Genomic DNA, 25,916 nt, shown 5'->3' with positions numbered 1-25,916 from the left:
TACTTGCTGGTTTGTGTCTGCAATATGTAACCCGTTACTTGCTGGTTTGTGTCTGCAATATGTAACCTGTTACTTGCTGGTTTGTGTCTGCAATATGTAACCCGTTACTTGCTGGTTTGTGTCTGTAATATGTAACCCGTTACTTGCTGGTTTGTGTCTGTAATATGTAACCTGTTACTTGCTGGTTTGTGTCTACAATATGTAACCTGTTACTTGCTGGTTTGTGTCTGCAATATGTAACCCGTTACTTGCTGGTTTGTGTCTGTAATATGTAACCTGTTACTTGCTGGTTTGTGTCTGCAATATGTAACCTGTTACTTGCTGGTTTGAGTCTGCGTAAGCAAAATCCCTGTGTATGCAGAAGCCGGGGTTCGCACCTGAACTCAGTGAGATCAGAACATCTGTGTATAAAACAAAAGTGCTGCAGGGTTTGTATAATCTTTGCTCTTTAATTCTTCTTCTTTTTTTTTAATAAAAAGTTACAGCTTATTTAAAATAGCTGAAAATGACATAAAAGCATAAATATACATGTTTACACACCGATTGTACTAATTGCAACAATACAAAGAAGCGGGTCAGCACACAAAGAGTAACACAATAAAACTGTATTACGTTTGTGCTTTTACAATACATTATGTACATCCCATGCCAATGACACAATATGAGCAGGCAAACGAAACATAACGTTCAGCGCGTTGTACAGGGCCGTGCTGGAGCAACGCAAGAACCACATAACAAGTCCTTCTTTATCCCCAGAGACTTCAAGCCTCCCTAGAATTCAACTATTCAGTAGATTCTTGTGTCAATTCTTATTTACACGTTGAGCAAAAAAGATAAAAGAACGTAGTGCTTTTGATTTTCTTGTAATGGCGACCGGTGGTAGTTCAGCGGACCTGGGGCGCGTAGCCTTCCTTTAACAAACCTTCCTCGTAGTCTGTCTGGCAGAGAATCATGTTGTTCTTTAGGAAAAATTTGTCTCCCACACAAAACCTAAAAAACAAGAAATGCACAGTTATGTTTTGCTCACTTGCGGCTTATTCGCGGTTTCATTTTATTTAAATGGAAACAGCAATGAGATGGGAAACACGCCACATAACCGCCTCCTCCCGCAAACAATAATGTTCGAAAATTTACCGCATAGCACAGACATGAGATTAAATGAAGGACATTTCCATTTGTTAACAGCAATAAAATAGATCTCATCACTATCAGTAGGAAAAAGGAAATTTATTCTTACCTGATAAATTTGTTTCTTTTATGATACGATGAGTCCACGGATTTCATCCTTACTTGTGGGATATCGCCTCCTGGTCAGCAGGAGGAGGCAAAGAGCACCATAGGAGAGCTGTATAAATAGCTCCTCCCTTCCCTCCCACTCCAGTCATTCGACCGAAGTTAGGAAGAGAAAGGAAAAGCCAAGGTGCAGAGGTGACTGAAGTTAAACAAAAATAAAAATAAAAACCTGTCTCGAAAAAACAGGGCGGGCCGTGGACTCGTCGTATCGTAAAAGAAACAAATTTATCAGGAAAGAATAAATTTCCTTTTCTTTTACAAGATACGATGAGTCCACAGATTTCATCCTTACTTGTGGGATACAATACCAAAGCTATAGTACACAGATGAAATGGGAGGGACAAGACAGGGAACCTAAACGGAAAGCACCACTGCTTGAAGAACTTTCCCCCAAAAACAACCTCAGACGAGGCAAAATTATCGAATTTGTAAAATTTGGAAAAAGTGTGAAGAGACGACCAAGTTGCAGTTTTGCATCATTTTTTAAATGCCCATGAGGAAGCCACAGCTCTAGTGGAATGAGCCGTAATACGAGCAGGAGGCTGCTGTCCAGCAGTCTCATATGCAAACCGGATGATACTCTTCAGCCAAAAAGAAAGAGAGGTAGCCATAGCTTTCTGACCCCTACGCTTCCCAGAAAAACAATAAACAGAGAAGAAGATTGACGAAAATCCTTAGTGGCCTGCAAGTAAAACTTTAAAGCACGGATCATATCTAAGTTATGTAACAGCCGCTCCTTCTTAGAAGGGTTAGGACACAAGGAAGGAACAACAATTTCCTGATTAATATTTTTAATAGAAACAACCTTAGGAAGAAAACCAGGTTTGGTACGTAACACCACCTTATCAGAATGGAAAATAAGATAAGGAGAATCATATTGTAATGCCGAAAACTCAGAAACTCTGAGAGCAGAAGAAATTGCAACCAATATCTATGGAATGCATAGGTTCAAACGGAACCCCTTGAAGAACATTAAGAACTAAATTCAAAACTCCAAGGAGTAGCAATTGGTCTAAACACAGGCCTGATTCTAGTCAGAGCCTGACAAAAAGATTGGACATCTGGAACATCTGCCAGACGCTTGTGTAGCAAAAATAGACAAAGCAGAAATCTGTCCCTTTAAGGAACTAACTAACAACCCTTTCTCCAATCTTTCTTGGATAAAAGACAAAATTCTGGGAATCCTAACCCTACTCCATGAGTAGCCCTTGGATTCGCACCAATAAAGATATTTAAGCCATATCTTATCGTAAATCTTTCTAGTAACAGGCTTACGTGCCTGAATAAAGGTATCAATGACCGAATCAGAAAACCCTCGCTCAGATAAAATCAAGCGTTCAATTTCCAAGCAGTTAGCTGCAGAGCAACTAGATTCGGATGATGGAAGGGTCCCTGAATGAGAAGGTCTTTCCTCAAAGGAAGCTTCCACGGTGGCTGAAACGACATGTCCACCAGATCGGCATACCAAGTCCTGCGAGGCCACGCAGGAGCGATGAGGATCAACGAAGCCCTCTCCTGTTTGACTCGAGCAATGACCCAGGGAAGGAGAGCAAAGGGAGAGAACACATAAGCTAGGTTGAACGACCAAGGCACTGCCAAGGCATCTATCAGTGCGGCCTGGGGATCCCTGGACCTGGACTCGTATCTCGGAAGCTTGGCATTCTGACGAGATACCATAAGATCCAACTCCGGCCTGCCCCATCTGAGAATAAGGCTGGCAAATACATCCGGATGGAGTTCCCATTCCCCCAGACGAAAAGCATGTCTGTTCAGAAAATCCGCTTTCCAGTTGTCCACACCTGGGATGTGGATCGCCGACAGATAACAAGAATGAGCCTCCACCCATTGAATTATATTGGCTACTATTGTCATCGCTAAGGAACTCCTTGATCCTCCGTGATGATTGATGTAAGTTACAGCCGTAATGTTGTCCGACTGGAATCTGATGAATTTAGCCAAAGCCAACTGAGGCCAAGTCTGAAGCGCAATGAATATCGCTCTCAACTCTAGGATATTGAGGGGAAATAGAGACTCTGATCGAGACCATACACCCTGGGCCCCCAGGGAGTTCCAGACTGCTCCCCTCCTAACAGGCTGGCATCTGTTGTCACTAACACCCATGAGGGTCTGCCATAGAACCACCATAGAAGAGAGTCCCTTGTCTCCTGATCTAGATCTATTTGAGGATACAGATTTGTAGAAAACTCCATTCCACTGTCTTAGCACGTACAGTTGCAGAGGACTGAGATGAAAACGAGCAACCAGAATGATACACAGGGCCACTGACGGCCAAGGATTGGACTGAAGTGCTCGGCATGAGTACAGAATCTTTAATCTTCTGACCTCCGTCAAAAAGATTTTCATGGATATAGAGCCAATTGGAGTTCCTAAGAAGGGAACCCTGGTCTATGGAACTAGCGAACTCTATTCCAGATTTACCTTCCACTCATGAGTCCTCAGGAAGGACAGAACAATGTTGGTATGAGACTTTGCCACTGCCAGTTGATAAGACGACGCCTGGATCAGAATATCATCTAGATAAGGCGCCACTGCAACGTCCCACGGTCCTAGAACCACCAGCAGAAACCCCAGAACCGTCGTGAAAGTCTGGGTGCTGTGGCCAGACCGAAAGGCAGAGCCACGAACTGAAAATGTTTGTTCAGAAAGGCAACCCTCTGGAACTTGTATTGATCTCTGTGGATAAGAACATGAAGATATGCATCCTATAAATCCACCAATATAAGAACTGGAGCAATCACTCCCAGGTCCGAGAGGTGGCCTACGCAGTGTAAGGATGGCTTTCCTTATCTGATCCTCAGACAATCTAGAAAGCAGAAACTGCCTCTTAGAGTAAACATCCGAGCTTGAAACTCGAGTGAGAACGGAAAGCCTGCCCTCTGGACCAAAGCGTGTTCCTGATGCAACAGCAGGCTATGCGGTCACCAAGATCTTAGCCATATAACACATAGCCATGACTAAGGCTCTATCAAAATATACCAAGAGCTGGAACAGGGCCATCAAACGCTCCCTGCGTGATAACTGGAAGGGAGAAGTGAAACAAATTAATTAACCAATATGCCACCACACCAGTGATGGCAGCAAAGGGCACAGATTATTGCCATTGGAAACCCTGGAATGTGTCCCATAACTAAATGGAACCTATTAGAACTATCCTCTAGGGGTAGCTAAATTCACGTAGTGATTTTCGAAACCACTCCTTCTCCCCTAAGGAATGTCGTCCAGCCTCTTAGCTGATACGGCTATGGGAAATGCCAAACCCTATGTAAAAACATAGAATGCCCATAACCCCCGAGTGGAGTGCGAAATGACAGGCAGGGCACTGCTTAAACGGTCATCCAGCACCTGGATACGAACCAATAACCTTTGTGCTGCAAAGCCACAAAGCTAACTGCTAGGCTACATTAGCTCCTTGGTCTTGAGAAATAAGTGGCCAGTTGTTAACAGACTCCCAAACAGCAATCGCCGAAGAGGGAATAGCTGTTCTTTCAATTCTGAAAATTAACTCTAGGCTTGAGTGCATTTGTCTCATCCTCAGTCCTAAGGGATGAACTAACGAAGAAAAACAGCTGAAAGTCATTAAATACAATGCCCACAGAACAAGACGTAACTGTCTCTTAAAGTCTTAAAGAAACTCATGCTTGTGAGAGTTTGTACCATCCTACGTCACAAAGGATGAATGAACAAACAAAAACAGCCGCAATTCCTGTAATAAAAGTCATACAGAAAAAAACTTACTGTCTCTTTAAATTTTAAAAGAATGGTTTATTTCTGTTGTGCAGAAACCAGCCAAAAACAACATAAACACCGCTGCAAACAGACATCACTATGAAAAGCAAAAGCAAGGTCTTAGCTAGGAACCGCAGAGCACTGCCTGTGGGTGATAAAATAGTTTGGGCAGCATAAAATTTCAAGGAACACCGACAGGAGAACCTTGTGGCATAGCTTGACTATTGGTAACAAACTCCCAAACAGCAATTGTTGTCTTAGAGGGAGTAAGATCAGAAAAGAAAATAAAGTTTAATACATTTTTCACATTTAAAATGTTACTGTTCCTTTAAATGTGAAAAATAACGCTATACTTAAGTGCTCTTGTTTCATCCTATAATCACAAAAGATGAATAATCAAAGAACAGCTGAAAAACATTTAATAAAATGTACACAGAATAAACGTTACTGTTACTTTAAATCTTAAAAGGAACTCCATATTTTGTGTGCTGTTGTTTCATTCTACGTCATCAAAGGATGAATTAACAAATAAATATTTACACAATAAAACATTTTAATGACTCTTATCAAAAACACAACCATTTATAGTAAAAAAGGAATCTTTTCTCTGTTCCTTATATCAGCGCATGTAAATAGGACCAAACAGTATAAGGGAATAATGTAGCCGTATCCCTCAGCATTAGGCTGCTGAGGTGCCTGCCCGTGTTCTGTGAAGGGACCTAACTTTGTAAAACAGCGAACCATGTCACTTCCTGTGACGTTTCATCAGCTGTTGCTCTCAGTTTGAGCCTAATACGCATGCGTGGCAGATTCTTCACATTCCTGGGCGCATACGTAACGGTAAAACTCTTTACAATTGTGAAATTCTGAAACCATTGTATAGCGCATGCGTGGCCTTTTCTATCACAAATGGGGGTGTTTTATTGAACGATGTTTATTGAACACTGTATGCGCATTATGCTGTAAAACCAGTGACGTGCAGTGAGGTCAGAGGCTGGTGAGGCACTAGATATGATAGGCAGGAGAAACATGTACAGAGTGCCGCAAGTACCCCCAACAGGGCAGGTTTAAATGATAGCTGAACCAGTGCACAGGTAACATAATCAGGTGATGGGTGAGAGCAAGTTAGTAACCACTGAGTTACTGATCAGCTGATTACTTCACCTGTGCACTGATTCGGTCATAATGAAAACCTGGCTTGTTGGGGGTACTTGAGGACCATTGTTCAGAAACACTGCACTAAAGCACCAGCTCATCAGAAATGTATTGATTACCTGGAGAATAAAGCACACATACTCTGCTCACTGACACCCACACACACTCTGATCACATACACACTCACACAATTCTGTGGCACAGTGCCAGTTACTAAGCAATTAGAATGATACACAATCTCTTCTCTACTCACTACTGTATTGTAAAAATAGAAATAATTTACCATACAAGTTTTATACAAAGGACAAGTTATCAATACTGCCAACACAGTATGGTGTTCAAGAAACGCACGTGCACATCCCACTTAGGTATGCTCTTCAACAAAGGACACCAAAGTATACCAAAAGAATGAAGTACATAATAATAAAAGTAAAATAGAAAGTTTATTTATTTATTTATTTTTTGTGTGCAATTTCTATCTGAATGATGGAAATGCAATTATGACTTTCATGTTCCTTTCAAAAACTAATTTGATTTGCTGACATGGGGCCAGTAACAGTTGATGCTAATTCTCAAAATATAAATAACTAGAAAAGTCTATTAAAATAGCATGCTCTACCTCAATCATGAAAGTTTAATTTTAAATGTCTCCCTTTGACTATGTGTTTAACCAGTTACTTTACAGTGGCATTATTTCTAAAAACATTTAACTGCAATAATTACATATATTTTTTAAATGACTCATTATCTCCTTTTTATTCATATAAACTTGTATAAAAGCTGCACATATTAAAAACACAATGCAACAGCTTTCAATTGATTTGTGAATTACAAGTTAACAGCAGTCTGTGGAGACACAGAGAAAAATAAAAATAGATACTGCATCCTCTGACTGAACAGACATAACATATATGGAGTTTGTATCGAATTAAATCAAATAACCATGAAAAAGGGAGGCTTAGCAATATTCAATGTCAAAAACTTTAATTTAAATAATGTGGACACTGCACACTTAACTTCAAACTCTGGGTTTTAAATGATGGATTTAAATTTGAATTGGCCCTTTGACTTCCTGTCAGTATTGGGTTATACTCACTTACTGTCCCCCCCTGTTAATGAGCTGCATCTGAACACAATTTGTGAATCACAAGAGATGTAGAATACTACTTTACTCTTCTGCTTGGGTTATGCTCACTTACTGTCCCCCCCTGTTAATGAGCTGCATCTGAACACAATTTGTGAGTCACAAGAGATGTAGAATACTACTTTACTCTTCTGCTTGGGTTATGCTCACTTACTGTCCCCCCCTGTTAATGAGCTGTATCTGAACACAATGTGTGAATCACAAGAGATGTAGAATACTACTTTACTCTTCTGCTTGGGTTATGCTCACTTACTGTCCCCCCCTGTTAATGAGCTGTATCTGAACACAATGTGTGAATCACAAGAGATGTAGAATACTACTTTACTCTTCTGCTTGGGTTATGCTCACTTACTGTCCCCCCCTGTTAATGAGCTGTATCTGAACACAAGTTGTGAATCACAAGAGATGTAGAATAATACTTTACTCTTCTGCTTGGGTTATGCACACTTACTGTCCCCCCCTGTTAATGAGCTGTATCTGAACACAATTTGTGAATCACAAGAGATGTAGAATACTACTTTACTCTTCTGCTTGGGTTATGCTCACTTATTGTCCCCCTGTTAATGAGCTGTATCTGAACACAATTTGTGAATCACAAGAGATGTAGAATACTACTTTACTCTTCTGCTTGGGTTATGCACACTTACTGTCCCCCCCTGTTAATGAGCTGTATCTGAACACAATTTGTGTATCACAAGAGATGTAGAATACTACTTTACTCTTCGGCTTGGGTTATGCTCACTTACTGTCCCCCCTGTTAATGAGCTGTATCTGAACACAATTTGTGTATCACAAGAGATGTAGAATACTACTTTACTCTTCGGCTTGGGTTATGCTCACTTACTGTCCCCCCCCCCCCTGTTAATGAGCTGTATCTGAACACAATTTGTGAATCACAAGAGATGTAGAATACTACTTTACTCTTCTGCTTGGGTTATGCTCACTTACTGTCCCCCCCCTGTTAATGAGCTGTATCTGAACACAATGTGTGAATCACAAGAGATGTAGAATAATACTTTACTCTTCTGCTTGGGTTATGCTCACTTACCGTCCCCCTGTTAATGAGCTGTATCTGAACACAAGTTGTGAATCACAAGAGATGTAGAATACTACTTTACTCTTCTGCTTGGGTTATGCTCACTTACTGTCCCCCCCTGTTAATGAGCTGTATCTGAACACAATGTGTGAATCACAAGAGATGTAGAATACTACTTTACTCTTCTGCTTGGGTTATGCACACTTACTGTCCCCCTGTTAATGAGCTGTATCTGAACACAATTTGTGAATCACAAGAGATGTAGAATACTACTTTACTCTTCTGCTTGGGTTATGCTCACTTACTGTCCCCCCCTGTTAATGAGCTGTATCTGAACACAAGTTGTGAATCACAAGAGATGTAGAATACTACTTTACTCTTCTGCTTGGGTTATGCTCACTTATTGTCCCCCTGTTAATGAGCTGTATCTGAACACAATTTGTGAATCACAAGAGATGTAGAATACTACTTTACTCTTCTGCTTGGGTTATGCACACTTACTGTCCCCCCCTGTTAATGAGCTGTATCTGAACACAATGTGTGAATCAGAAGAGATGTAGAAAACTACTTTACTCTTCTGCTTGGGTTATGCTCACTTACTGTCCCCCCCCCCCCTGTTAATGAGCTGTATCTGAACACAAGTTGTGAATCACAAGAGATGTAGAATACTACTTTACTCTTCTGCTTGGGTTATGCTCACTTACTGTCCCCCCCTGTTAATGAGCTGTATCTGAACACAATGTGAGAATCACAAGAGATGTAGAATACTACTTTAATCTTCTGCTTGGGTTATGCTCACTTACTGTCCCCCCCTGTTAATGAGCTGTATCTGAACACAATTTGTGAGAATCACAAGAGATGTAGAATACTACTTTACTCTTCTGCTTGGGTTATGCTCACTTACTGTCCCCCCCCTGTTAATGAGCTGTATCTGAACACAATGTGAGAATCACAAGAGATGTAGAATACTACTTTAATCTTCTGCTTGGGTTATGCTCACTTACTGTCCCCCCTGTTAATGAGCTGTATCTGAACACAATGTGAGAATCACAAGAGATGTAGAATACTACTTTACTCTTCTGCTTGGGTTATGCTCACTTACTGTCCCCCCCTGTTAATGAGCTGTATCTGAACACAATTTGTGAGTCACAAGAGATGTAGAATACTACTTTACTCTTCTGCTTGGGTTATGCTCACTTACTGTCCCCCCCTGTTAATGAGCTGTATCTGAACACAATTTGTGAATCACAAGAGATGTAGAATACTACTTTACTCTTCTGCTTGGGTTATGCTCACTTACTGTCCCCCCCCCCCCCCCCCCCGTTAATGAGCTGTATCTGAACACAATGTGTGAATCACAAGAGATGTAGAATACTACTTTACCCTTCTTCTGCTTGGGTTATGCTCACTTACTGTCCCCCCTGTTAATGAGCTGTATCTGAACACAATGTGTGAATCACAAGAGATGTAGAATACTACTTTACTCTTCTGCTTGGGTTATGCTCACTTACTGTCCCCCTGTTAATGAGCTGTATCTGAACACAATTTGTGAATCACAAGAGATGTAGAATACTACTTTACTCTTCTGCTTGGGTTATGCTCACTTACTGTCCCCCCCTGTTAATGAGCTGTATCTGAACACAATGTGTGAATCACAAGAGATGTAGAATACTACTTTACTCTTCTGCTTCGGTTATGCTCACTTACTGTCCCCCCCTGTTAATGAGCTGTATCTGAACACAATTTGTGAATCACAAGAGATGTAGAATACTACTTTACTCTTCTGCTTGGGTTATGCTCACTTACTGTCCCCCCTGTTAATGAGCTGTATCTGAACACAATGTGTGAATCACAAGAGATGTAGAATACTACTTTACTCTTCTGCTTGGGTTATGCTCGCTTACTGCCCCCCTGTTAATGAGCTGTATCTGAACACAATGTGAGAATCACAAGAGATGTAGAATACTACTTTACTCTTCAGCTTGGGTTATGCTCACTTACTGTCCCCCCCTGTTAATGAGCTGTATCTGAACACAATTTGTGAATCACAAGAGATGTAGAATACTACTTTACTCTTCTGCTTGGGTTATGCTCACTTACTGTCCCCCCTGTTAATGAGCTGTATCTGAACACAATGTGTGTATCACAAAATATGTAGAATACTACTTTACTCTTCTGCTTGGGTTATGCTCGCTTACTGCCCCCCTGTTAATGAGCTGTATCTGAACACAATGTGAGAATCACAAGAGATGTAGAATACTACTTTACTCTTCTGCTTGGGTTATGCTCACTTATTGTCCCCCTGTTAATGAGCTGTATCTGTACACAATTTGTGAGTCACAAGAGATGTAGAATACTACTTTACTCTTCTGCTTGGGTTATGCTCACTTACTGCCCCCCCCCCCCCTGTTAATGAGCTGTATCTGAACACAAGTTGTGTATCACAAGAGATGTAGAATACTACTTTACTCTTCTGCTTGGGTTATGCTCACTTATTGTCCCCCTGTTAATGAGCTGTATCTGAACACAATTTGTGAATCACAAGAGATGTAGAATACTACTTTACTCTTCTGCTTGGGTTATGTTCACTTACTGCCCCCTGTTAATGAGCTGTATCTGAACACAATGTGTGAATCACAAGAGATGTAGAATACTACTTTACTCTTCTGCTTGGGTTATGCTCACTTACTGTCCCCCCCTGTTAATGAGCTGTATCTGAACACAATGTGTGAGTCACAAGAGATGTAGAATACTACTTTACTCTTCTGCTTGGGTTATGCTCACTTACTGTCCCCCTGTTAATGAGCTGTATCTGAACACAATGTGTGAATCACAAGAGATGTAGAATACTACTTTACTCTTCTGCTTGGGTTATGCTCACTTACTGTCCCCCCTGTTAATGAGCTGTATCTGAACACAATGTGTGAATCACAAGAGATGTAGAATACTACTTTACTCTTCTGCTTGGGTTATGCTCACTTACTGTCCCCCCTGTTAATGAGCTGTATCTGAACACAATTTGTGAATCACAAGAGATGTAGAATACTACTTTACTCTTCTGCTTGGGTTATGCTCACTTACTGTCCCCCCCTGTTAATGAGCTGTATCTGAACACAATGTGTGAATCACAAGAGATGTAGAATACTACTTTACTCTTCTGCTTGGGTTATGCTCACTTACTGTCCCCCCCTGTTAATGAGCTGTATCTGAACACAATGTGAGAATCACAAGAGATGTAGAATACTACTTTACTCTTCTGCTTGGGTTATGCTCACTTACTGTCCCCCCCTGTTAATGAGCTGTATCTGAACACAATTTGTGAATCACAAGAGATGTAGAATACTACTTTACTCTTCTGCTTGGGTTATGCTCACTTACTGTCCCCCCCCCCCCCCCTGTTAATGAGCTGTATCTGAACACAATTTGTGACTCACAAGAGATGTAGAATACTACTTTACTCTTCTGCTTGGGTTATGCTCACTTACTGTCCCCCCCTGTTAATGAGCTGTATCTGAACACAATGTGTGAATCACAAGAGATGTAGAATACTACTTTACTCTTCTGCTTGGGTTATGCTCACTTACTGTCCCCCCCCTGTTAATGAGCTGTATCTGAACACAATGTGAGAATCACAAGAGATGTAGAATACTACTTTACTCTTCTGCTTGGGTTATGCTCACTTACTGTCCCCCCCTGTTAATGAGCTGTATCTGAACACAATTTGTGAATCACAAGAGATGTAGAATACTACTTTACTCTTCTGCTTGGGTTATGCTCACTTACTGTCCCCCCCCCCCTGTTAATGAGCTGTATCTGAACACAATGTGTGAATCACAAGAGATGTAGAATACTACTTTACTCTTCTGCTTGGGTTATGCTCACTTACTGTCCCCCCAGTTAATGAGCTGTATCTGAACACAATGTGTGATCACAAGAGATGTAGAATACTACTTTACTCTTCTGCTTGGGTTATGCTCAATTACTGTCCCCCCCTGTTAATGAGCTGTATCTGAACACAATGTGTGAATCACAAGAGATGTAGAATACTACTTTACTCTTCTGCTTGGGTTATGCTCACTTACTGTCCCCCCCTGTTAATGAGCTGTATCTGAACACAATGTGTGAATCACAAGAGATGTAGAATACTACTTTACTCTTCTGCTTGGGTTATGCTCACTTACTGTCCCCCCCCTGTTAATGAGCTGTATCTGAACACAATTTGTGAATCACAAGAGATGTAGAATACTACTTTACTCTTCTGCTTGGGTTATGCTCACTTACTGTCCCCCCCCCCCCCCTGTTAATGAGCTGTATCTGAACACAATTGTGAATCACAAGAGATGTAGAATACTACTTTACTCTTCTGCTTGGGTTATGCTCACTTACTGTCCCCCCCCTGTTAATGAGCTGTATCTGAACACAATGTGTGAATCACAAGAGATGTAGAATACTACTTTACTCTTCTGCTTGGGTTATGCTCACTTACTGTCCCCCCCTGTTAATGAGCTGTATCTGAACACAATTTGTGAATCACAAGAGATGTAGAATACTACTTTACTCTTCTGCTTGGGTTATGCTCACTTACTGTCCCCCCCTGTTAATGAGCTGTATCTGAGCACAATGTGTGAATCACAAGAGATGTAGAATACTACTTTACTCTTCTGCTTGGGTTATGGTCACTTACTGTCCCCCCCTGTTAATGAGCTGTATCTGAACACAATGTGTGAATCACAAGAGATGTAGAATACTACTTTACTCTTCTGCTTGGGTTATGCTCACTTACTGTCCCCCCCTGTTAATGAGCTGTATCTGAACACAATGTGTGAATCACAAGAGATGTAGAATACTACTTTACTCTTCTGCTTGGGTTATGCTCACTCACTGTCCCCCCCTGTTAATGAGCTGTATCTGAACACAATGTTGTGAATCACAAGAGATGTAGAATACTACTTTACTCTTCTGCTTGGGTTATGCTCACTTACTGTCCCCCCTGTTAATGAGCTGTATCTGAACACAATGTGTGAATCACAAGAGATGTAGAATACTACTTTACTCTTCTGCTTGGGTTATGCTCACTTACTGTCCCCCCCTGTTAATGAGCTGTATCTGAACACAAGTTGTGAATCACAAGAGATGTAGAATACTACTTTACTCTTCTGCTAGGGGTTATGCTCACTTACTGTCCCCCCCTGTTAATGAGCTGTATCTGAACACAATGTGTGAATCACAAGAGATGTAGAATACTACTTTACTCTTCTGCTTGGGTTATGCTCACTTACTGTCCCCCCCTGTTAATGAGCTGTATCTGAACACAATTTGTGAATCACAAGAGATGTAGAATACTACTTTACTCTTCTGCTTGGGTTATGCACACTTACTGTCCCCCCCTGTTAATGAGCTGTATCTGAACACAATGTGTGAATCACAAGAGATGTAGAATACTACTTTACTCTTCTGCTTGGGTTATGCTCACTTACTGTCCCCCCTGTTAATGAGCTGTATCTGAACACAATTTGTGAATCACAAGAGATGTAGAATACTACTTTACTCTTCTGCTTGGGTTATGCTCACTTACTGTCCCCCCCTGTTAATGAGCTGTATCTGAACACAATTTGTGAATCACAAGAGATGTAGAATACTACTTTACTCTTCTGCTTGGGTTATGCTCACTTACTGTCCCCCCTGTTAATGAGCTGTATCTGAACACAATGTGTGAATCACAAGAGATGTAGAATACTACTTTACTCTTCTGCTTGGGTTATGCTCACTTACTGTCCCCCCTGTTAATGAGCTGTATCTGAACACAATGTGTGAATCACAAGAGATGTAGAATACTACTTTACTCTTCTGCTTGGGTTATGCTCACTTACTGTCCCCCCCTGTTAATGAGCTGTATCTGAACACAATGTGTGAATCACAAGAGATGTAGAATACTACTTTACTCTTCTGCTTGGGTTATGCTCACTTACTGTCCCCCCCTGTTAATGAGCTGTATCTGAACACAATGTGTGAATCACAAGAGATGTAGAATACTACTTTACTCTTCTGCTTGGGTTATGCTCACTTACTGTCCCCCCCTGTTAATGAGCTGTATCTGAACACAAGTTGTGAATCACAAGAGATGTAGAATACTACTTTACTCTTCTGCTTGGGTTATGCTCACTTACTGTCCCCCCCTGTTAATGAGCTGTATCTGAACACAATGTGTGAATCACAAGAGATGTAGAATACTACTTTACTCTTCTGCTTGGGTTATGCTCACTTACTGTCCCCCTGTTAATGAGCTGTATCTGAACACAATGTGTGAATCACAAGAGATGTAGAATACTACTTTACTCTTCTGCTTGGGTTATGCTCACTTACTGTCCCCCCCCCTGTTAATGAGCTGTATCTGAACACAATTTGTGAATCACAAGAGATGTAGAATACTACTTTACTCTTCTGCTTGGGTTATGCTCACTTACTGTCCCCCCCCTGTTAATGAGCTGTATCTGAACACAATTTGTGAATCACAAGAGATGTAGAATACTACTTTACTCTTCTGCTTGGGTTATGCTCACTTACTGTCCCCCCCTGTTAATGAGCTGTATCTGAACACAATTTGTGAATCACAAGAGATGTAGAATACTACTTTACTCTTCTGCTTGGGTTATGCTCACTTACTGTCCCCCCTGTTAATGAGCTGTATCTGAACACAATTTGTGAATCACAAGAGATGTAGAATACTACTTTACTCTTCTGCTTGGGTTATGCTCACTTACTGTCCCCCCCTGTTAATGAGCTGTATCTGAACACAATTTGTGAATCACAAGAGATGTAGAATACTACTTTACTCTTCTGCTTGGGTTATGCTCACTTACTGTCCCCCCCTGTTAATGAGCTGTATCTGAACACAATGTGTGAATCACAAGAGATGTAGAATACTACTTTACTCTTCTGCTTGGGTTATGCTCACTTACTGTCCCCCCCTGTTAATGAGCTGTAACTGAACACAATGTGTGAATCACAAGAGATGTAGAATACTACTTTACTCTTCTGCTTGGGTTATGCTCACTTACTGTCCCCCCCTGTTAATGAGCTGTATCTGAACACAATGTGTGAATCACAAGAGATGTAGAATACTACTTTACTCTTCTGCTTGGGTTATGCTCACTTACTGTCCCCCCCTGTTAATGAGCTGTATCTGAACACAAGTTGTGAATCACAAGAGATGTAGAATACTACTTTACTCTTCTGCTTGGGTTATGCTCACTTACTGTCCCCCCTGTTAATGAGCTGTATCTGAACACAATTTGTGAATCACAAGAGATGTAGAATACTACTTTACTCTTCTGCTTGGGTTATGCTCACTTACTGTCCCCCCCTGTTAATGAGCTGTATCTGAACACAATTTGTGAATCACAAGAGATGTAGAATACTACTTTACTCTTCTGCTTGGGTTATGCTCACTTACTGTCCCCCCCTGTTAATGAGCTGTATCTGAACACAATTTGTGAATCACAAGAGATGTAGAATACTACTTTAATCTTCTGCTTGGGTTATGCTCACTTACTGTCCCCCCCCTGTTAATGAGCTGTATCTGAACACAATGTGTGAATCACAAGAGATGTAGAATACTACTTTACTCTTCTGCTTGGGTTATGCTCACTTACTGTCCCCCCTGTTAATGAGCTGTATCTGAACACAATTTGTGAATCACAAGAGATGTAGAATACTACTTTACTCTTCTGCTTGGGTTATGCTCACTTACTGTCCCCCCCTGTTAATGAGCTGTATCTGAACACAATGTGTGAATCACAAGAGATGTAGAATACTACTTTACTCTTCTGCTTGGGTTATGCTCACTTACTGTCCCCCCCTGTTAATGAGCTGTATCTGAACACAATTTGTGAATCACAAGAGATGTAGAATACTACTTTACTCTTCTGCTTGGGTTATGCTCACTTACTGTCCCCCCCTGTTAATGAGCTGTAACTGAACACAATGTGTGAATCACAAGAGATGTAGAATACTACTTTACTCTTCTGCTTGGGTTATGCTCACTTACTGTCCCCCCTGTTAATGAGCTGTATCTGAACACAATGTGTGACTCACAAGAGATGTAGAATACTACTTTACTCTTCTGCTTGGGTTATGCTCACTTACTGTCCCCCCTGTTAATGAGCTGTATCTGAACACAATGTGTGAATCACAAGAGATGTAGAATACTACTTTACTCTTCTGCTTGGGTTATGCTCACTTACTGTCCCCCCCTGTTAATGAGCGGTATCTGAACACAATGTGTGAATCACAAGAGATGTAGAATACTACTTTACTCTTCTGCTTGGGTTATGCTCACTTACTGTCCCCCCCCTGTTAATGAGCTGTATCTGAACACAATGTGTGAATCACAAGAGATGTAGAATACTACTTTACTCTTCTGCTTGGGTTATGCTCACTTACTGTCCCCCCCCTGTTAATGAGCTGTATCTGAACACAATGTGTGAATCACAAGAGATGTAGAATACTACTTTACTCTTCAGCTTGGGTTATGCTCACTTACTGTCCCCCCTGTTAATGAGCTGTAACTGAACACAATGTGTGAATCACAAGAGATGTAGAATACTACTTTACTCTTCTGCTTGGGTTATGCTCACTTACTGTCCCCCCCGCTGTTAATGAGCTGTATCTGAACACAATTTGTGAATCACAAGAGATGTAGAATACTACTTTACTCTTCTGCTTGGGTTATGTCACTTACTGTCCCCCCCCCCCCCCTGTTAATGAGCTGTATCTGAACACAATTTGTGAATCACAAGAGATGTAGAATACTACTTTACTCTTCTGCTTGGGTTATGCTCACTTACTGTCCCCATGTTAATGAGCTGTATCTGAACACAATGTGTGAGTCACAAGAGATGTAGAATACTACTTTACTCTTCTGCTTGGGTTATGCTCACTTACTGCCCGCCCCTGTTAATGAGCTGTATCTGAACACAATGTGTGAATCACAAGAGATGTAGAATAATACTTTACTCTTCTACTTGGGTTATGCTCACTTACTGTCCCCCCCTGTTAATGAGCTGTATCTGAACACAATTTGTGAATCACAAGAGATGTAGAATACTACTTTACTCTTCTGCTTGGGTTATGCTCACTTTCTGTCCCCCCCCTGTTAATGAGCTGTATCTGAACACAATTTGTGAATCACAAGAGATGTAGAATACTACTTTACTCTTCTGCTTGGGTTATGCTCACTTTCTGTCCCCCCCCTGTTAATGAGCTGTATCTGAACACAAGTTGTGAATCACAAGAGATGTAGAATACTACTTTACTCTTCTGCTTGGGTTATGCTCACTTACTGTCCCCCCCTGTTAATGAGCTGTATCTGAACACAATGTGTGAATCACAAGAGATGTAGAATACTACTTTACTCTTCTGCTTGGGTTATGCTCAATAACTGTCCCCCCCCTGTTAATGAGCTGTATCTGAACACAATGTGAGAATCACAAGAGATGTAGAATACTACTTTACTCTTCTGCTTGGGTTATGCTCACTTACTGTCCCCCCCTGTTAATGAGCTGTATCTGAACACAATTTGTGAATCACAAGAGATGTAGAATACTACTTTACTCTTCTGCTTGGGTTATGCTCACTTACTGTCCCCCCCCCCCCCCTGTTAATGAGCTGTATCTGAACACAATTTGTGACTCACAAGAGATGTAGAATACTACTTTACTCTCCTGCTTGGGTTATGCTCACTTACTGTCCCCCCCTGTTAATGAGCTGTATCTGAACACAATGTGTGAATCACAAGAGATGTAGAATACTACTTTACTCTTCTGCTTGGGTTATGCTCACTTACTGTCCCCCCCCCCCCCCCCTGTTAATGAGCTGTATCTGAACACAATGTGAGAATCACAAGAGATGTAGAATACTACTTTAATCTTCTGCTTGGGTTATGCTCACTTACTGTCCCCCCCTGTTAATGAGCTGTATCTGAACACAATGTGTGAATCACAAGAGATGTAGAATACTACTTTACTCTTCTGCTTGGGTTATGCTCACTTACTGTCCCCCCTGTTAATGAGCTGTATCTGAACACAATGTGTGAATCACAAGAGATGTAGAATACTACTTTACTCTTCTGCTTGGGTTATGCTCACTTACTGCCCCCCCCCCCCTGTTAATGAGCTGTATCTGAACACAATTTGTGAATCACAAGAGATGTAGAATACTACTTTACTCTTCTGCTTGGGTTATGCTCACTTACTGCCCCCCCCCCCCTGTTAATGAGCTGTATCTGAACACAATGTGTGAATCACAAGAGATGTAGAATACTACTTTACTCTTCTGCTTGGGTTATGCTCACTTACTGCCCCCCCCCCTGTTAATGAGCTGTATCTGAACACAATTTGTGAATCACAAGAGATGTAGAATACTACTTTACTCTTCTGCTTGGGTTATGCTCACTTACTGTCCCCCTGTTAATGAGCTGCATCTGAACACAATGTGTGAATCACAAGGGATGTAGAATACTACTTTACTCTTCTGCTTGGGTTATGCTCACTTACTGTCCCCCCCTGTTAATGAGCTGTATCTGAACACAATGTGTGAATCACAAGAGATGTAGAATACTACTTTACTCTTCTGCTTGGGTTATGCTCACTTACTGTGCCCCTGTTAATGAGCTGTAGCTGAACACAATTTGTGAATCACAAGAGATGTAGAATACTACTTTACTCTTCTGCTTGGGTTATGCTCACTTACTGTCCCCCTCTGTTAATGAGCTGTATCTGAACACAATGTGTGAATCACAAGAGATGTAGAATACTACTTTACTCTTCTGCTTGGGTTATGCTCACTTACTGTCCCCCTGTTAATGAGTTGTATCTGAACACAATGTGTGAATCACAAGAGATGTAGAATACTACTTTACTCTTCTGCTTGGGTTATGCTCACTTACTGTCCCCCCCTGTTAATGAGCTGTAGCTGAACACAATTTGTGAATCACAAGAGATGTAGAATACTACTTTACTCTTCTGCTTGGGTTATGCTCACTTACTGCCCCCCCCCCTGTTAATGAGCTGTATCTGAACACAATTTGTGAATCACAAGAGATGTAGAATACTACTTTACTCTTCTGCTTGGTGTCATCTGTTCTTAGGTTACCTCAGCTTCCAGTTGTGTCACATGACCCTGCTCACTGCATCCTCCTTGTGATTAATCTATATATCCTTCCCTTGCTAGGAGGCATCAAGAGGGGTGCCTCCTATTGGTCCCAATTTTTGCTGCTAATATATTGACAGAACACAGATCGCGCTGCAGCACAGCTTTTCCTTTGACCCATGTACTGCAATGGAGAGAAGCGTTCCTGTACCTGCCTCTTCATAGCATTACATGGGGGGGAAATATTTTTTTTTTTTACTTTTTTTTTTTGTTTTAAAAAACACTCCCCTGCATCCTATGAGTGCACGTCCCTGTGTAAAACAGAAATAAATGTATAGTTATTTATAAATATTTATTTATATATAAGTTAAAAACATACAAACATTCAAAGCACTAACATGAAAAGATGTTTATTCCTCCCTGCAAGACAAACAGCCACTCGGATATCGCCACTGCATATCGTATTTCACAGTAAACATAAAGTCAAGTGCTTTGAATGTTTGTATGTTTTTTAACTTATATATAAATAAATATTTATAAATAACTATACATTTATTTCTGTTTCACAGCATAATGCACATACAGTGTTCAATAAACATCGTTCAATAAAACACCCCCATTTGTGATAGAAAAGGCCACGCATGCGCTATACAATGGTTTAATAATTTCACAATTGTAAAGAGTTTTACCGTTACGTATGCGCCCAGGAATGTGAAGAATCTGCCACGCATGCGTATTAGGCTCAAACTGAGAGCAACAGCTGATGAAACGTCACAGGAAGTGACATGGTTCGCTGTTTTACAAAGTTAGGTCCCTTCACAGAACACCGGAATCGAAAACTAACTCTCAGAGTAGGACATGGCGATCCGGAACTGCACCGCAACCAGGAAGACAGACTCCGGTCCTAATTACGCCAAATATATAGTACAACGCGTAATAGGACCAGTGACTGCACACTTCCTCTTGCGCAGTTGAAATTAAAATACTCCGGAAGAGAAGGGAAAAAAAGGCGCGCAATGAAAACGCTGCCTCCCCAAGGACCGCCCGTCGTGGGCGTTTACAAAAAGGGAAGCTCCTGGTCGGCATGATGTTTATGGCCTTCGGGAGAAATTTGCAAATGTGAAAATGCTCCAATATGCAATATATTTAATATTTTCTCCCTCCGGATAAAGAATAAATAAATAAAGCAGTCATCGCCTGGTCGGCATGATTTTTATGTAACCGCCGGGAGATGTGACACTGCAATTCGTTAACGTGTTCCTCCTGATTGAAAAAGGAGAATAGAAATAATAAGCACCAATTACGCTTGCAGAGAGCGATGTCAGAACAGTCATCTCCCGGGCAGTATGTCTGACTATGCAACCGCAAGGAGATGCGTGACAATTGATTGTCCTGCTTGTAGCTGCCAACTATAATCTCCTAAATATAAAGGAGAAATTATAGCTGAATAAAATTTAAAGTGCCCATAACTTCCACCAAGGCTTCCTTATATTTCCCATACACAGCGTGAGTGGCCAAATACTTCTGAGTTTTTCTCGTTCTTTTAACCCCAGAATAAAAATCGGCCCTTACCTCACATTCTGCCCGACAGCAAAGGCAGCTCCCAGGTGTGTGAAGTCCCATTCCTTCACATGGACCTGTGAATTAAAAGAAAACACTGAGAAATATTCCTGAGATTTTTCTAGATTAGGGCAGCAACAGTATATGGGAGGCGCAGTGAGAATTATGTCCCACAAGTTCCCATTGCTTAAAAGCCACCAAATGCTTCTCTTTGTACTGAAGAGACTGATCTGGTCTAGGCTACACCCCAGAACAAAGTAGCACTCAGAGGCACTACTTAAAAAATAATAAACACTTGATTGAAGAATCTTTACTAACATCTCACTTTACCTCTTCCTATCACTAATGTAGGCAAAGAGAATGACTGGAGTGGGAGGGAAGGGAGGAGCTATATATACAGCTCTGCTGTGGTGCTCTTTGCCTCCTCCTGCTGACCAGGAGGCGATATCCCACAAGTAAGGATGAAATCCGTGGAGTCATCGTATCTTGTAAAAGAAAAAGGATTTAGCTGTAGAAGGGCACAACATGCTATAAAGGGTAAAAAGTTAATTACTCGGACAATATCTCAGAACTCCCAGTTACTATTGGACTTGAAGGACCCCCAAAAGTGACGGGTCCCTCAGAGACACACAGAATGATGAGCTCTAAAGACAGATTTACAGCTTATGAGGGCTCTGTTACACACACACAGCTAATGAGGGGTCTCTGTTACACACACACAGCTAATGAGGGGGCTCTGTTACACGCAGCGAGAGGGGGCTCTGTTACACACACACAGCTGAGGAGGCTCTGTTACACACACACAGCTAATGAGGGGTCTCTTACACACACACAGCTAATGAGGGGGCTCTGTTACACACACACAGCTAATGAGGGGTCTCTGTTACACACACACACAGCTAATGAGGGGTCTCTGTTACACGCAGCGAGAGGGGGCTCTGTTACACACACACAGCTGAGGGGGCTCTGTTACACACACACAGCTAATGAGGGGTCTCTTACACACACACAGCTAATGAGGGGGCTCTGTTACACACACAGCTAATGAGGGGGCTCTGTTACACACACACAGCTAATGAGGGCTCTGTTACACACACACAGCTAATGAGGGGGCTCTGTTACACACACACAGCTAATGAGGGGGCTCTGTTACACACACACAGCTAATGAGGGGTCTCGGTTACACACACACACCTAATGAGGGGGCTCTGTTACACGCAGCGAGAGGGGGCTCTGTTACACACAGCTAATGAGGGGGCTCTGTTACACACACACAGCTAATGAGGGGGCTCTGTTACACACACAGCTAATGAGGGGGCTCTGTTACACACACACACAGCTAATGAGGGGGCTCTGTTACACACACAGCTAATGAGGGGTCTCTTACACACACACAGCTAATGAGGGGTCTCTTACACACACACAGCTAATGAGGGGGCTCTGTTACACACACACAGCTAATGAGGGGCTCTGTTACACACACAGCTAATGAGGGGGCTCTGTTACACACACAGCTAATGAGGGGGCTCTGTTACACACACACAGCTAATGAGGGGGCTCTGTTACACACACACAGCTAATGAGGGGGCTCTGTTACACACACACAGCTAATGAGGGGGCTCTGTTACACACACACAGCTAATGAGGGGGCTCTGTTACACACACACAGCTAATGAGGGGTCTCTTACACACACACAGCTAATGAGGGGTCTCTTACACACACACAGCTAATGAGGGGGCTCTTACACACACACAGCTAATGAGGGGTCTCTTACACACACACAGCTAATGAGGGGTCTCTTACACACACACAGCTAATGAGGGGTCTCTTACACACACACAGCTAATGAGGGGTCTCTTACACACACACAGCTAATGAGGGGGCTCTGTTACACACACACAGCTAATGAGGGGGCTCTTACACACACACAGCTAATGAGGGGGCTCTGTTACACACACACACAGCTAATGAGGGGGCTCTGTTACACACAGCTAATGAGGGGGCTCTGTTACACGCAGCGAGAGGGGGCTCTGTTACACACAGCTAATGAGGGGGCTCTGTTACACACACACAGCTGAGGGGGCTCTGTTACACACACACACAGCTAATGAGGGGGCTCTCACACACACACAGCTAATGAGGGGGCTCTGTTACACGCAGCGAGAGGGGGCTCTGTTACACACACACAGCAAATGAGGGGGCTCTGTTACACACAGCTAATGAGGGTGCTCTGTTACACACACACAGCTAATGAGGGGGCTCTGTTACACACACACACAGCTAATGAGGGGGCTCTGTTACACTCAGCGAGAGGGGGCTCTGTTACACACACACAGCTAATGAGGGGGCTCTGTTACACACAGCTAATGAGGGGGCTCTGTTACACACACACAGCTAATGAGGGGGATCTGTTACACACACACAGCTGAGGGGGCTCTGTTACACACACACACAGCTAATGAGGGGGGCTCTGTTACACACACACAGCTAATGAGGGGTCTTTTACACACACACAGCTAATGAGGGGTCTTTTACACACACACAGCTAATGAGGGGTCTCTTACACACACACAGCTAATGAGGGGTCTCTTACACACACACACAGCTAATGAGGGGGCTCTGTTACACACACACAGCTAATGAGGGGTCTCTGTTACACACACACACACACAGCTAATGAGGGGTCTCTTACACACACACAGCTAATGAGGGGGCTCTGTTACACACACACAGCTAATGAGGGGGCTCTGTTACACACACACAGCTAATGAGGGGGCTCTGTTACACACACAGCTAATGAGGGGGGCTCTGTTACACACACAGCTAATGAGGGGGCTCTGTTACACACACACAGCTGATGAGGGGGCTCTGTTACACACATAGCTAATGAAAGGGCTCTGTTACACACACACAGCTAATGAGGGGACTCTGTTACACACACACAGCTAATGAGGGGGCTCTGTTACACACACACAGCTAATGAGGGGTCTCTTACACACAGACAGCTAATGAGGGGTCTCTTACACACACACAGCTAATGAGGGGTCTCTTACACACACACAGCTAATGAGGGGTCTCTTACACACACACAGCTAATGAGGGGTCTCTTACACACACACAGCTAATGAGGGGGCTCTTACACACACACAGCTAATGAGGGGGCTCTTACACACACACAGCTAATGAGGGGGCTCTGTTACACACACACAGCTAATAAGGGGGCTCTGTTACACACACACGGCTAATGAGGGGGCTCTTACACACACATAGCTAATGAGGGGGCTCTTACACACACATAGCTAATGAGGGGGCTCTGTTACACACACGGCTAATGAGGGAGCTCTGTTACACACACACAGCTAATGAGGGGGCTCTTACACACACACACAGCTAATGAGGGGGCTCTGTTACACACACAGCTAATGAGGGAGCTCTGTTACACACACACAGCTAATGAGGGGGCTCTGTTACACACACACAGCTAATGAGGGGGGCTCTGTTACACACACACAGCTAATGAGGGGGCTCTGTTACACACACAGCTAATGAGGGAGCTCTGTTACACACACAGAGCTAATGAGGGGGCTCTTACACACACATAGCTAATGAGGGGGCTCTGTTACACACACAGCTAATGAGGGAGCTCTGTTACACACACACAGCTAATGAGGGGGCTCTGTTACACACACACAGCTAATGAGGGGGCTCTGTTACACACACACAGCTAATGAGGGGGCTCTGTTACACACACAGCTAATGAGGGAGCTCTGTTACACACACAGAGCTAATGAGGGGGCTCTGTTACACACACAGCTAATGAGGGGGCTCTGTTACACACACACAGCTAATGAGGGGGCTCTGTTACACACACACAGCTAATGAGGGGGCTCTGTTACACACACACACAGCTAATGAGGGGTCTCTTACACACACACAGCTAATGAGGGGTTTCTTACACACACACAGCTAATGAGGGGTCTCTGTTACACACACACAGCTAATGAGGGGTCTCTTACACACACACAGCTAATGAGGGGTCTCTTACACACACACAGCTAATGAGGGGGCTCTGTTACACACACACAGCTAATGAGGGGGCTCTGTTACACACACACAGCTAATGAGGGGGCTCTGTTACACACACAGCTAATGAGGGGGGGCTCTTACACACACACAGCTAATGAGGGTCTCTTACACACACACAGCTAATGAGGGGGCTCTGTTACACACACACAGCTAATGAGGGGGGCTCTTACACACACACAGCTAATGAGGGGGCTCTGTTACACACACAGCTAATGAGGGGGCTCTGTTACACACACACAGCTAATGAGGGGGCTCTGTTACACACACAGCTAATGAGGGGGCTCTGTTACACACAGCTAATGAGGGGGCTCTTACACACACACAGCAAATGAGGGGGCTCTGTTACACACACACAGCTAATGAGGGGGCTCTTACACACACACACAGCTAATGAGGGGGCTCTTACACACACACACACAGCTAATGAGGGGGCTCTTACACACACACACACAGCTAATGAGGGGGCTCTGTTACACACACACAGCTAATGAGGGGGCTCTGTTACACACACACAGCTAATGAGGGGGCTCTGTTACACACACCACAGCTAATGAGAGGGGGCTCTGTTCACACACAGCTAATGAGGGGGCTCTGTTACACACAACAGCTAATGAGGGGGCTCTGTTACAACACACACAGTTGATGAGGGGGGCTCTGTTACACACATAGCTAATGAAAGGGCTCTGTTACACACACACAGCTAGATGAGGGGGGCTCTGTTAAACACACACAGCTAATGAGGGGGC

At 42.8% G+C, this 25,916-nt stretch overlaps 1 protein-coding gene across 1 annotated transcript in view; it reads right to left on the bottom strand.

Moving 5' to 3' along the window:
- Window positions 1-428: 428 nt before the first annotated feature.
- The window catches only part of LOC128664942 (LIM domain only protein 3), a gene marked incomplete at its 5' end in the record, with an annotated part of 79,723 nt that continues 54,235 nt past the window's right edge, over window positions 429-25,916 (bottom strand). Inside the window, one exon of the mRNA XM_053719734.1 lies at window positions 429-990. Coding sequence (XP_053575709.1) covers window positions 885-990 — 106 coding nt within the window. The remainder of the gene's footprint in view (window positions 991-25,916) is intronic.

Source organism: Bombina bombina, chromosome 6 (assembly GCF_027579735.1).
Source record: "Bombina bombina isolate aBomBom1 chromosome 6, aBomBom1.pri, whole genome shotgun sequence".
In the NCBI taxonomy this organism is placed as follows: Eukaryota; Metazoa; Chordata; class Amphibia; order Anura; family Bombinatoridae; genus Bombina; species Bombina bombina.
This window is presented reverse-complemented; position numbering and strand designations above follow the sequence as displayed.